The sequence below is a fragment of the Boleophthalmus pectinirostris genome, unplaced genomic scaffold, assembly GCF_026225935.1.
Source record: "Boleophthalmus pectinirostris isolate CB_2022bp ecotype Guang Dong unplaced genomic scaffold, ASM2622593v1 HiC_scaffold_21, whole genome shotgun sequence".
Taxonomy (NCBI): domain Eukaryota; kingdom Metazoa; phylum Chordata; class Actinopteri; order Gobiiformes; family Gobiidae; genus Boleophthalmus; species Boleophthalmus pectinirostris.
Window position 1 is genome coordinate 14909312 of NW_026571175.1, and position 10234 is coordinate 14919545.

General features: G+C 40.1%; 2 protein-coding genes across 2 annotated transcripts; both read right to left on the bottom strand.

Moving 5' to 3' along the window:
* Nucleotides 1-184: 184 nt before the first annotated feature.
* On the bottom strand, nucleotides 185-3959 carry hdac1 (histone deacetylase 1). Its single transcript, XM_020932491.2, has 12 exons — nucleotides 3802-3959; nucleotides 3131-3243; nucleotides 2925-3042; nucleotides 2774-2848; nucleotides 2533-2671; nucleotides 2293-2434; nucleotides 2117-2209; nucleotides 1919-2027; nucleotides 1324-1704; nucleotides 1093-1248; nucleotides 968-1013; nucleotides 185-781 (listed from the first exon to the last, which is right to left on the bottom strand). Exons 1-12 carry the CDS (start codon nucleotides 3848-3850, stop codon nucleotides 754-756), a joined length of 1449 nt encoding a protein of 482 aa, XP_020788150.1. The 5' UTR covers nucleotides 3851-3959; the 3' UTR covers nucleotides 185-753.
* A 1545-nt stretch (nucleotides 3960-5504) lies between these two features.
* Nucleotides 5505-8377, bottom strand: marcksl1b (MARCKS-like 1b). The gene is made up of 2 exons (XM_020932741.2): nucleotides 7782-8377; nucleotides 5505-6862 (listed from the first exon to the last, which is right to left on the bottom strand). The coding sequence occupies exons 1-2, from the start codon at nucleotides 7866-7868 to the stop codon at nucleotides 6338-6340; spliced, it is 612 nt and encodes a 203-aa protein (XP_020788400.1). The 5' UTR covers nucleotides 7869-8377; the 3' UTR covers nucleotides 5505-6337.
* Nucleotides 8378-10234: the final 1857 nt, after the last annotated feature.

Genomic DNA, 10234 nt, shown 5'->3' on the forward strand with positions numbered 1-10234 from the left:
GTGCATGGTTAGGGGCTGTTAAGTCAATATTGTGTGTAGTAATTGCCATACCTCACTTTTTTTGTTTTTTTAAACAAAGAAATGGCCAGAATGGTAAGGTTAGTGTTCTCACCAACATAGATGTCATTGCTAAATGGTGTTCACAAGCCAATGTGGTTTAATCTATTGAAAATAACACATGACAATGATTTTAATTTTTTATTAAAAATTTAGAATCCACATTTCACAAAGACAACCCTGAACAACACGTGGAGGCTTAGCAGCTCTCATTAGGTTTAATGGTACAAAATATCTAAAATATCTCACCTGGTGCCCAACAGAAGGCTTTCATTCACCCATACATCAGGAGTAAACAAGAGGAACACTGACCGCATACAGGAAGACTCAATAGTCACACTTTGATTCTAAAATAAGTTAGAAGAAAAGGAAACTCAGGTCTGCCTCTGCAAAGCAAATAGAATATGTACATGCTAGAGGCGACATTATTTTCAACATGCATTCACTTTTGAAAACTTGAGAGCTGCAGGTTGAAGGGCTGAATGACTGTACATACAGGTTTATCCATAACAGGAACAATATTGGTTTGGGCAATACTGTCTGCAAGAGCATTCCAGGTTTATTTTTGAAACATTTAGGTTATTTACCCACACGTCCATATATAAGCAAATAAAACTGAGTGAAAGTTTACCATTAAGAACACATGATGTAACAAAAGCAATAGAGAATGAATGGGACAGGACACTGCAGCTGGCTTCAAGTAGTCTTCACCTCCTCTTTTGGTCTGAAAGACAATTCATGAATCTTGAGTGAGGTGTGAAATACAGTGTAACAACAAAACAGAAAATATGAATTTATTATAGTATATCAAAATATAAATCTGTTGATTTCTTAACCCTTTCCATGTGTTTATTTAAGCCATCTGATGTATGATACCCATTGCTTAATCCTCATCATCATCATAACTTACCCAGATGTATCCATCTTTTCTTCCTCCTTCTCTTCCTCTTTTACTTCTATAAGATATAGATAAGAACAAATGTGAACCACAACTCTATCACAAGGATACAAAAAAGTATTTAGATGATGCCTAACCTTTCTTTTCCTCTCCTTCCTTCTCTTCCTCCTTCTTTACCCGTTTGGCCTTCTTGTGGTTGGCTGCATTTCTACGACCACCTCCCTGTCCCTCTGCTTCATCTTCAGAGTCAGAGAACTCCTCTTCACAAGCTATCCTCTTGTCGTGGGCACGGACTGAAATACAAATATTCATCTGTAAGTTTTGAGAAAACTGTATTGATGTTTTAAAGTACACTATAGACCGCTTACTGGAAACCCGTTTGTCAGGGTCATCTTCCTCCTCATCCCCGCTGTCTGGGTGCGGGGCGTCCTCTGGGATGGCTTGCATCTGGACACCTGGGGCGTGGGGAAGCATGCGCAGGTTTTCAAAGAGACGCTGCTTGATCTTCTCCAGGTATTCGTTGGTGTTCTGGTTGGTCATGTTGGACGGGCTGATGTGCAGTTTGAAGTCAGGCCCAAAGTATTCAAAGTAGTCGTTGTAGGGCAACTCATTAGGAATGGAGGAGTCCAGGGCAACTGCCGTTTCATAAGTCCAACAGCGCGCCACATTACGGATGGTATAGCCACCTCCACCCAGCATCAACAGAGGGAGGTTGAAACTTTTGATGTATTCCACACATTTGGCATGACCTACAAAGACAAATTATGACAGACTTCACATTTAAAGATCATGATTTCAATTCTATTATGATTTCAATTATTTAATAATTTATTATTTTTTTACTTCTTTATATTTTATTTAAGTGGTAAATGGAGATATCTGTATGTGTTTCATCACAGAGCTGTATTAAATAAAGAAACATTAATCTGACAATAGATATAGGTCATAGAATAATAATCCCACCTTTGATAGTCAAATTGAAACAACCCAGTCTGTCTCCAGAGAGGGAATCTGCTCCACACTGAAGAACTACAGCGCTTGGCTGGTACATCTCCATCACTTTGGCCATGATCTAGTGACATAATATAGTTAATGCATGAAGAAAAAAAAAGTATGTGATACAATAGATCACTATAAATATGGTCTTTTTTTTTAACTTACTGGTTTGAAGATGGCTTCATAGGACTCATCATCAATGCCATCCCTGAGAGGATAATTTACTGCATAATACTTCCCTTTTCCAGCTCCAATATCCTTGATAAAAATTTAAAAGGGGTATTTTAATTAGTATAGATATTAGAACAAAAACACATTAAGACATTAAAATAGCAACTAACCCTCAAGTCACCAGTCCCAGGGAAGTACTCCCCGTATTTGTGGAAAGACACAGTCATGACCCGGTCTGTAGTGTAGAAGGCCTCCTCCACTCCATCACCGTGATGAATATCGATGTCTATGTACAACACTCTCTGATGGTACCTACAGATACCATACATTTATCAGGAACCATGTTCTGATCTGAGGCTAATTCATTTATTAGTAAAACATTTTTAAAAGATTTAAAGAGCACATCTTACTTTAATAGCTCCAGAATGGCCAGGACGATATCATTGACATAGCAAAAGCCAGAGGCTTCAGATTTCTTGGCGTGATGAAGTCCACCAGCCCAGTTAATGGCAATGTCTGTCTGTTGCTTGTTCAATTTCACGGCCCCAGCTTTTAATTAGAATAACCACAATCAATACACTGGATGTATAAGGAAAGCTCCTCGTGTAGGTTATGTCTAATGAGATTATTGTGCCATGAATGTTAACATACCAACAGAGCCACCCGTTGAGAGCTGGCAGAACTCAAAAAGTCCATCAAACACTGGACAATCCTCTCCAACATTAACTTAAGAGGGTAAAAACACATAATTCACTGGCTTCATTGTGTTAAGAAATGTTGATATTAAACCTGAAGTGCTCACATCTCTGCATCTGTTTGCTGTATTCAGACATGTTGTCCGGTCGGATGGACCTGAGGAACTTTATGTAGTCATCACTGTGGTATTTGGTCATCTCCTCCCCACTGGCTTTGTGTGGTCTCTGCAAACATATCAGTTTTCATTTTAAACTAGTTGAAGTTTATAATGTAAAAAACAATATTAGTCCAAAATTGAGAATGGTGACTCACATAGATCTCCATTTTCCTGTACAGTCCATAGTTTAGCAGAAGGTTGTGTGTCATGCGGATTCTGTGTGGCTTCATAGGATGGCCTTGGCCGTAATAATAGTTTCCCACATCACCTAAATATACAGATTCATTTAATACTGAACACAAATAGACCATACATACAAATATATATATATTTATTTTTAATCTCATATATTGTCTTCTCGTGATGATCTGCTAATGATAACAAATGTTACAGTATAATAACCACATGCCGAATGTTGTCATTATAGTTTACAGTGGAGGATACACACTGGACATGTGGCTCGAGACGGTCGCATTTGGGATTGGTGACCCCTGCATCAGCTTCACTTTCTCGGAAGTTGTTAGCAAGTTCGGAGGATTCCCAGAGACGAAACTGGATTTTCAGCTTACTGTAACGCTGATTTGACGACCAAACAACAGCTGCACATGTATGTGTTAATTTACAAAAAGAATATATTTAAATCTGTCACGCATTTTCAAAGCTAACAGCCTTGCGGCTACATAAGTCAGTCAAGCAAGCTAAGATTAGCCTGCTATACCGGTTAGCTTGGTCCCACAACTCAAGCCGTGTATTTGAGACCCGCCTCATTAGGCCTTTTTATCAGTCACACACAGCTCATTACCACGTATACAAAAGCCATGCTTACCGTCATAGTAATAGCAAACTTTTTTCTTTGTTCCTTGAGACAGCGCCATTTTACACTATTCCCACTGTTTCGTGCCCAGTGCCCCCGGTTTGTCTCCGCTGCAGCCGCACTCAGCGCACTCTGCCGCCTCCGCCAATCACACAATTCGCACCGCCCGGCTGGGAGGAGCCGGGACACAAACCGAGGACCACTGAGGCGCATCCAGAGACTGGACCGTAGACGGACTGGACCCTCATCAGACGTCTAGACTGAAGCGCACAAGCCAGAGGTTTTATTCTTTTAACAACCCCCCCAATTGTCAACATCCATCTTATCAGTTAGGCTGGAACAGTAACTCAGGTGGTAGAGTGGACTGACATTCAGTTGTGGTTAATGGCTAGCTCAGACTGCTGTTGTGTCCTTGCGCAAGACTTTTTCCTACCTTGCTTACACGATGCAGCGTTTATGTGAAAAGAGATTATTAAGGGATTAAGTACAGAAAAATAAATGCTGGTGGGTATAAAAACAGATGTTGTGACACTCCAATCTCCAAAGAAAATAAGTCACAATAAGTTGTATATTAATGCTGATACAATAAATTACACAAATTAATTTAATTCACACTCATATTCTTCATCGCAGACTAATCGTGCAACTTTATCTTTAGTAGCAGTATCTTGAATGGACACCAGATGTCAGTCTGCACTCATATTTTCATCCCTCTAACGTCCAAATCTGAGTGTGCTTGTCAAATTATTGAATGAGCAATGCTGCAACACCGAAATGATTAATGCCAGACTTGGAGCAAAGTACTGTGTTCACTTGAATATAACAGCTTTCTATTTTACTATCTCTGTGTCATTAGTTCAAGTGGACCAAGTGCTGACATTTCTATCCCCACTGTGTATGCCATAGGGGATCTGGCCTGCCAACAGTCTCTTAATGCAAGGATAATGTAGTGTTTAAGGTTACCAAATGCATAGGCCTGCAGAGTCAATGAGCCATTCCAATATGTAGCTGCAGCTCCCCTTTAATAATTGATATTAGAATGAAGGCTGGTTCCAAAAGTAGCTCAGATCTCTGCTCATCATATCAGCATGTGAACTAGGTCAGTCCGCTCATGGCATTGCTTCTGTGTTAGTTGTAAGGGGCCTTAAGATACAGAAAATATTGTAGTAAGGGAATTGTGGGTTAACAGAATTGGTGCTGATCCCAGTGTTAGGACACTTAATATAGGGTTAGGGGTCAGTGGGGCTGGAAGTGTACTATTAGGGCCTGCAGTTATCACACAGTTTGTCAGCAATATACATGGATAACTGAAGGATTACACAGACAGTAGTAGCCTAATACTGCAACTCTCCAATGTGTCTGCATGAATAACAATGTCTTAGAAGCTATTGGGTTCAATACTTTTGCTGCTATTGACTTAAGTAAGATAGTGGTACAAGCTAAGCTACAGTTAATACTCTGGCAGTAGTAAAAATACTAGAGGTAACAGCAAACCTATTTTGGCAATCCAAATTATAGAGCTTGCACATAAAATTTCACAGTACATTCACAGTACATTTACTCAGATATTTTGCCTTTTTCTTTTACTTACTCAGTTCTATCTAAACAATTAAGCTATTACCTAGTGGCTCTAACGTAATTATTTGACCTAATTGTCTGTTTGTTTTTTAGGTCCTGACTACAATTTGATAATACCAATAACCAGAGACGTAAAGTGGCAGGTAACCAACATTTATTTACCATTATCAACTTTACAATAAAACCAGTAACATCTGTCAACATTAGCAAAATAAAGAACAGAAATCAATCCAATGTATTTACAGAGACAAAGCAGATTCAGGCTCACACACGACAGATAAACAACTCTGCTTCATATCAAACCGCAACAGTGAACATAGCAAGCTTAAGTGTTCTTCTTTTATAGTAAGGTAAAAATCAAATATTTTTTTTTACTTTAAACAAACAAGACATAGCTTCTCTGAATCTTTAAGATGGTCCTCTATAATACACCACAAAATACTTCAAATTTGGGTTAAAATATAGGAATGTAAAAAGTTGGCAAGTCTCTTAATTTCTGATTTCATTTTTCGTTATTTAACAGTCATTCAAGTGGTGGTGTCCTACTATCATGGTAAGCTTCATTCCTTCAGCACGGAGCATCTTAGTCACAGATTTTAAGAAAAAGATGCTCTGATTTGTGTCAACATCCTTCAGCCTCTTTCAAACTTCATGGTGTCAGTATCTCGCATTCCAGCCTTTAAAATCCATTCTCCAGAGCGACCATCCCACAGCCTAAACTCAGCCAGGTCCAGATGTCGGCAGTAACCAGGGAAGTGATCTAGTGAATCTAGTCTGTCGTCTTGTTATCATGACGAAAAGTGGCACGTCGAAGGAGTCTCTCACATACATGTGTATATATTTACATATACATATATCCATATACATATGTATACATATACACATATATATAAATATATATATACTCTTAAATTTTCTCTCTCTCTCTTGAAAAACAGTTCACTCAGTTCATAGTGAGCTGAAGGTACAATCACTCTTTCTTTTCAGAGGGAGCAGGGGTCGAGCTGCTCTCCTCTGTGGGTTTTGTGGGCTCGGCGGCAGGAGCAGCTACCTCTTTGGGCTCCTCTTTAGGAGCCTCCTCGGCCTTGGGGGCTTCCTCAGCCTTAGGAGCCTCAGCAGCTGCAGCAGCAGGAGCTTCTGCAGCCTCCTCCTTCACCTCCTCCTTCTTCTCCTCTGCAGCTGCCTCCTCTTTCTTCTCCTCCGGAGCAGCGGCCGCTTCTTCTTTCACGGCATCGCTCTTCTTCTTCTTCAGATTGATCTTGAAGTTGAAGGACTTCTTGAGGGAGAACTTCTTCTTCTTCTTCTTGGGGGTTTCTTTAGTAGCTCCTTCACCCTCAGCTTTGGCAGCCTCTCCGTCTGCAGCAGGTGCAGGCTCGATGGCATCACCCCCTGCACCAGCCTCGGGCTCCTTGGCTGCATCAGCAGAGCCGTTGGTGGCAGCAGCTTCTCCATCAGCCTTGGAGACATCTCCGTTTGATTTCACATGCCCATTTTCCTGAAAAAAGTGAAGAATAAAGCTGTCACCAAAATGCATTTTGCACTTAATTAATTTCTCATCATAATTTTTCCCAACAAAATTTTAGCTACATGCTAAGAGAGATAAAGACTTTTTTTCCCCATTTACTACGTCTTGAGCGTCGTCGTGCTCATCAATTAACAACCGTGTCGCCTGCGAGGAGGCGACGCCTTGCAGTGTCATCATTGAGCGATAGGCGGCGGTAGCTCCCTACAAAACGCGCTGTGTACCAGACAGACGGTGCAACAAAGACTTGAGCTAATCGATGGAAGAATGACAATTTCAAAGATAATTCTACAAAATCAAACCAGCTACAGGTCTTTACATGGAATGCACTCACGTAAGTACAAGCTCTAGATTGGCACAGTCCATTTCTTTTTAACGTGCTACCACAAATGTAGATAAAAATTGGCAATGCAACCAGCATTTTTTTATGTATGACTTACATTTTTGTAGCCCTACATTTGCATATTTATGATGAGATAAAGCCAATTAAAAATGGGGCAGACGACGATAAAAAAGAAATTTTTTTGCAGGGAGGAGTAGCAGACTGCCTACGTGCGCCCGAAGTGCCCCCCTCCCCCTTTTATTCATGCCACTATCAAACACGCTGTGCACACTTCTAAACCTCGCTCATAAATGACAGACTCGGGTGGAGCTTACATTTGCCTAGTGCATAAAATCGCCAAGCAGCCCACAAGTGTTTCTTAAGGCTATTTCTTCTGAGCGTCGCGCACAAGCACAAAGTGATGCTCAAGCCCACCTGTCTCTCAAACTCACATTCAACAGTGAACATGCTGTTAAATCAAGTCAAATGCCACAAACAAAAAATAAATATCAGTCTTGGGTTGAATGGCGCGCCTTTTCTGCCTTCGTAATGAAGTAAGTGCGTAATTACCTGTCCATTGGTTTTGACAGCTGCAGCATCAGCGGCAGCAGCGTTTGCCTCCGTAGCTACTTCTCCCTTGGATGACTGGGACCCCATTGTCTTCGGTGAGTTTTAGCGTGTCTTCTAAAGCAAATGAAAAATAAAAACTAAAAAAGAGTGGTGCAAATTAATCCAACTCCAGTGCAAGTTATGTATCCGGCGATGAAAAGCCCAAAGTAGCCCGTGTGTTTGGTTCAAAAGACAGTTCCTTCCCTCGGCGGCTCCCCGGCTCAGACTTGTCACCCTGGTAGAGAGAGACCCTCTAAACTCGACACTGGTTGAGCGCAACGCTTCAACATAGAGCAGGTTCAAGGCACCACCCGTAGGCGGGCTCTGCGAGACGCGGACCAATCAGTGTCCACACAGAAAGAAAGTTTACCCCGTTTCAGCCAATTATAGTATTGTTCCGAAATTGCATTGCTTATTCACTAGACCCCCGGCAAAGAAATTAATTCTACACAGTTTCAACGTTTTACATGTATAAAGGCAACATTTTCACCTTTATAGGCTACATGAAGATAGTTAAACTATTTCCTACTATGAAGTTTAACCGCAGATTATATTTTCAGAATGATTCACCTATCAGTGGCCTTTATAGTACTAGTACTTCTCTTTGAATTTCTTTTATGATGTCATACATGCAGACTCACCATAGTATTGTGAAATTTACTATATGAAAGTAGAATTCCAGTTTCCAAGTTGCTTGTTTCTCAATGAGGGAGATTTGTAGTACAGCACTTTTGGTTTTGTTTTCAGCATGAGTAAGACTTACTCTTTTGGTTTGTTTAGTAGTTGTAGGCCTGCTACATCTTGGCATCTGTTAGCAGTTGTTGCACATTTCTCTGTGAAAAGTATATAACAGGTGGCACATGTATACCTAATATTGCACAAGTAACTTTTTGTCATCTGCTTGTCTCCATGACAGTGTTATTACTTTATCTAGAATCTTCCACATACCATTTGACATTAACCATATCTATCATTTATAGCATTTATCCATATTAGCATTTATCCAATAACAGCTACGATAAATGTAAACATATGCATTCTTAACAGTGGGCAGTCTTGTTTCTTCACTGATCTGACCTGTAACTTCCAATAACTTGACCTGGAAAATACTACAACCTTTTTTAACCTTTAAGTTGAATTTGTATCTTGGTTTGGTTCTGGTTTGGACTCAGTTTAGTCGTGTTTTAGTTATGTTGGGTTGATCCTATACTAGTCCTAGTTTTTTCCTGATCTTTTCCAGATTTAATCCCTAGTTCCCAGTTTTGTTCCTTAGACTCTCTTGGACATTGTAGGATCATGGGTCGTACAATCAGGCCTGTCATAATAACACATTTTAAAGTGCAATACATTACTGAAGAAAATATAGACTGACACAGACACATAAAACCTAAAGCAGAATTATTCCAAAAAGTATTATAAGTGAGCAATATCATTAATAAACATGAGGTGCAATAAATAAAAAGAAACACAAAATGAAAAGTTATTTTTTCAACTCTAGAGCTCAAATAGTACAGAAGAATAAACATCTGACCTAACATTTCCCCACTAGCACAAAGAATAAGTGTTTGTCTACTGACCCACAGTTTGGTGGTGCAATTCCACCTTCCACAACTGTTAATGGCTGAGTGGAGTGTCATGTTGGTGGAAACGTACCATGACCATTGACACCCAGAAAATATGATTCCATTTATCATTTATTGAACAATAATTTGAAATAGCAATTATCCTGACAGCCCTAAGCACAATTGGGTATTAAAGTTTCATGTGCTTGCTAGCATTGAACTGGCGTGAATCTGGGACCTGCTGATTTACTGGAGACCTGGGATGAACATCTTGGCTAACTGCGTGTCACGCTGTCTCTGTGCAGCCCTCTGACTGGATTTGTTGTTCACTTCCGCTTGTCAACAACATACCAGCAGCAGCAAAATATGTCAATGTGATGATCATGCACATTCCACCTGATCGCTGGCTCCCACACACATTCTTTGTAACAGCTGTTAAGACGACAAATCTGGAGTTATGGACGGCAAAGGACTCTCAGTGTTCCTTGCTGCAAATTGATCTTCACTGCGACCAATCAGCGTAATTGATTTTGCGAGACTTGGGAACATTGGAATGCATGTCAGCAGCCTGTCTTGATGCTAAACTAGCAGAGCAGATTAGTTCACATTTAAGTAAATGTACACTTGGCCTTGTAAAGGGATTGTGGAGAAGACAAGCACAGAGTAAATTATCTAATATTTAAATGCAGTAAAATGTATTTGGTGTAATGTGTAAGTTTCATGTAAGTGCTTTGCTCAGAGTGTTAGAAAATAAGGCATTATGACAACTTACCTTTTTTGCATTTTCCAGTTACAGGTGTTCATAAACTATTACTAAATTTCAGAAGGCCAACTTCTCCTCATATGTAACCC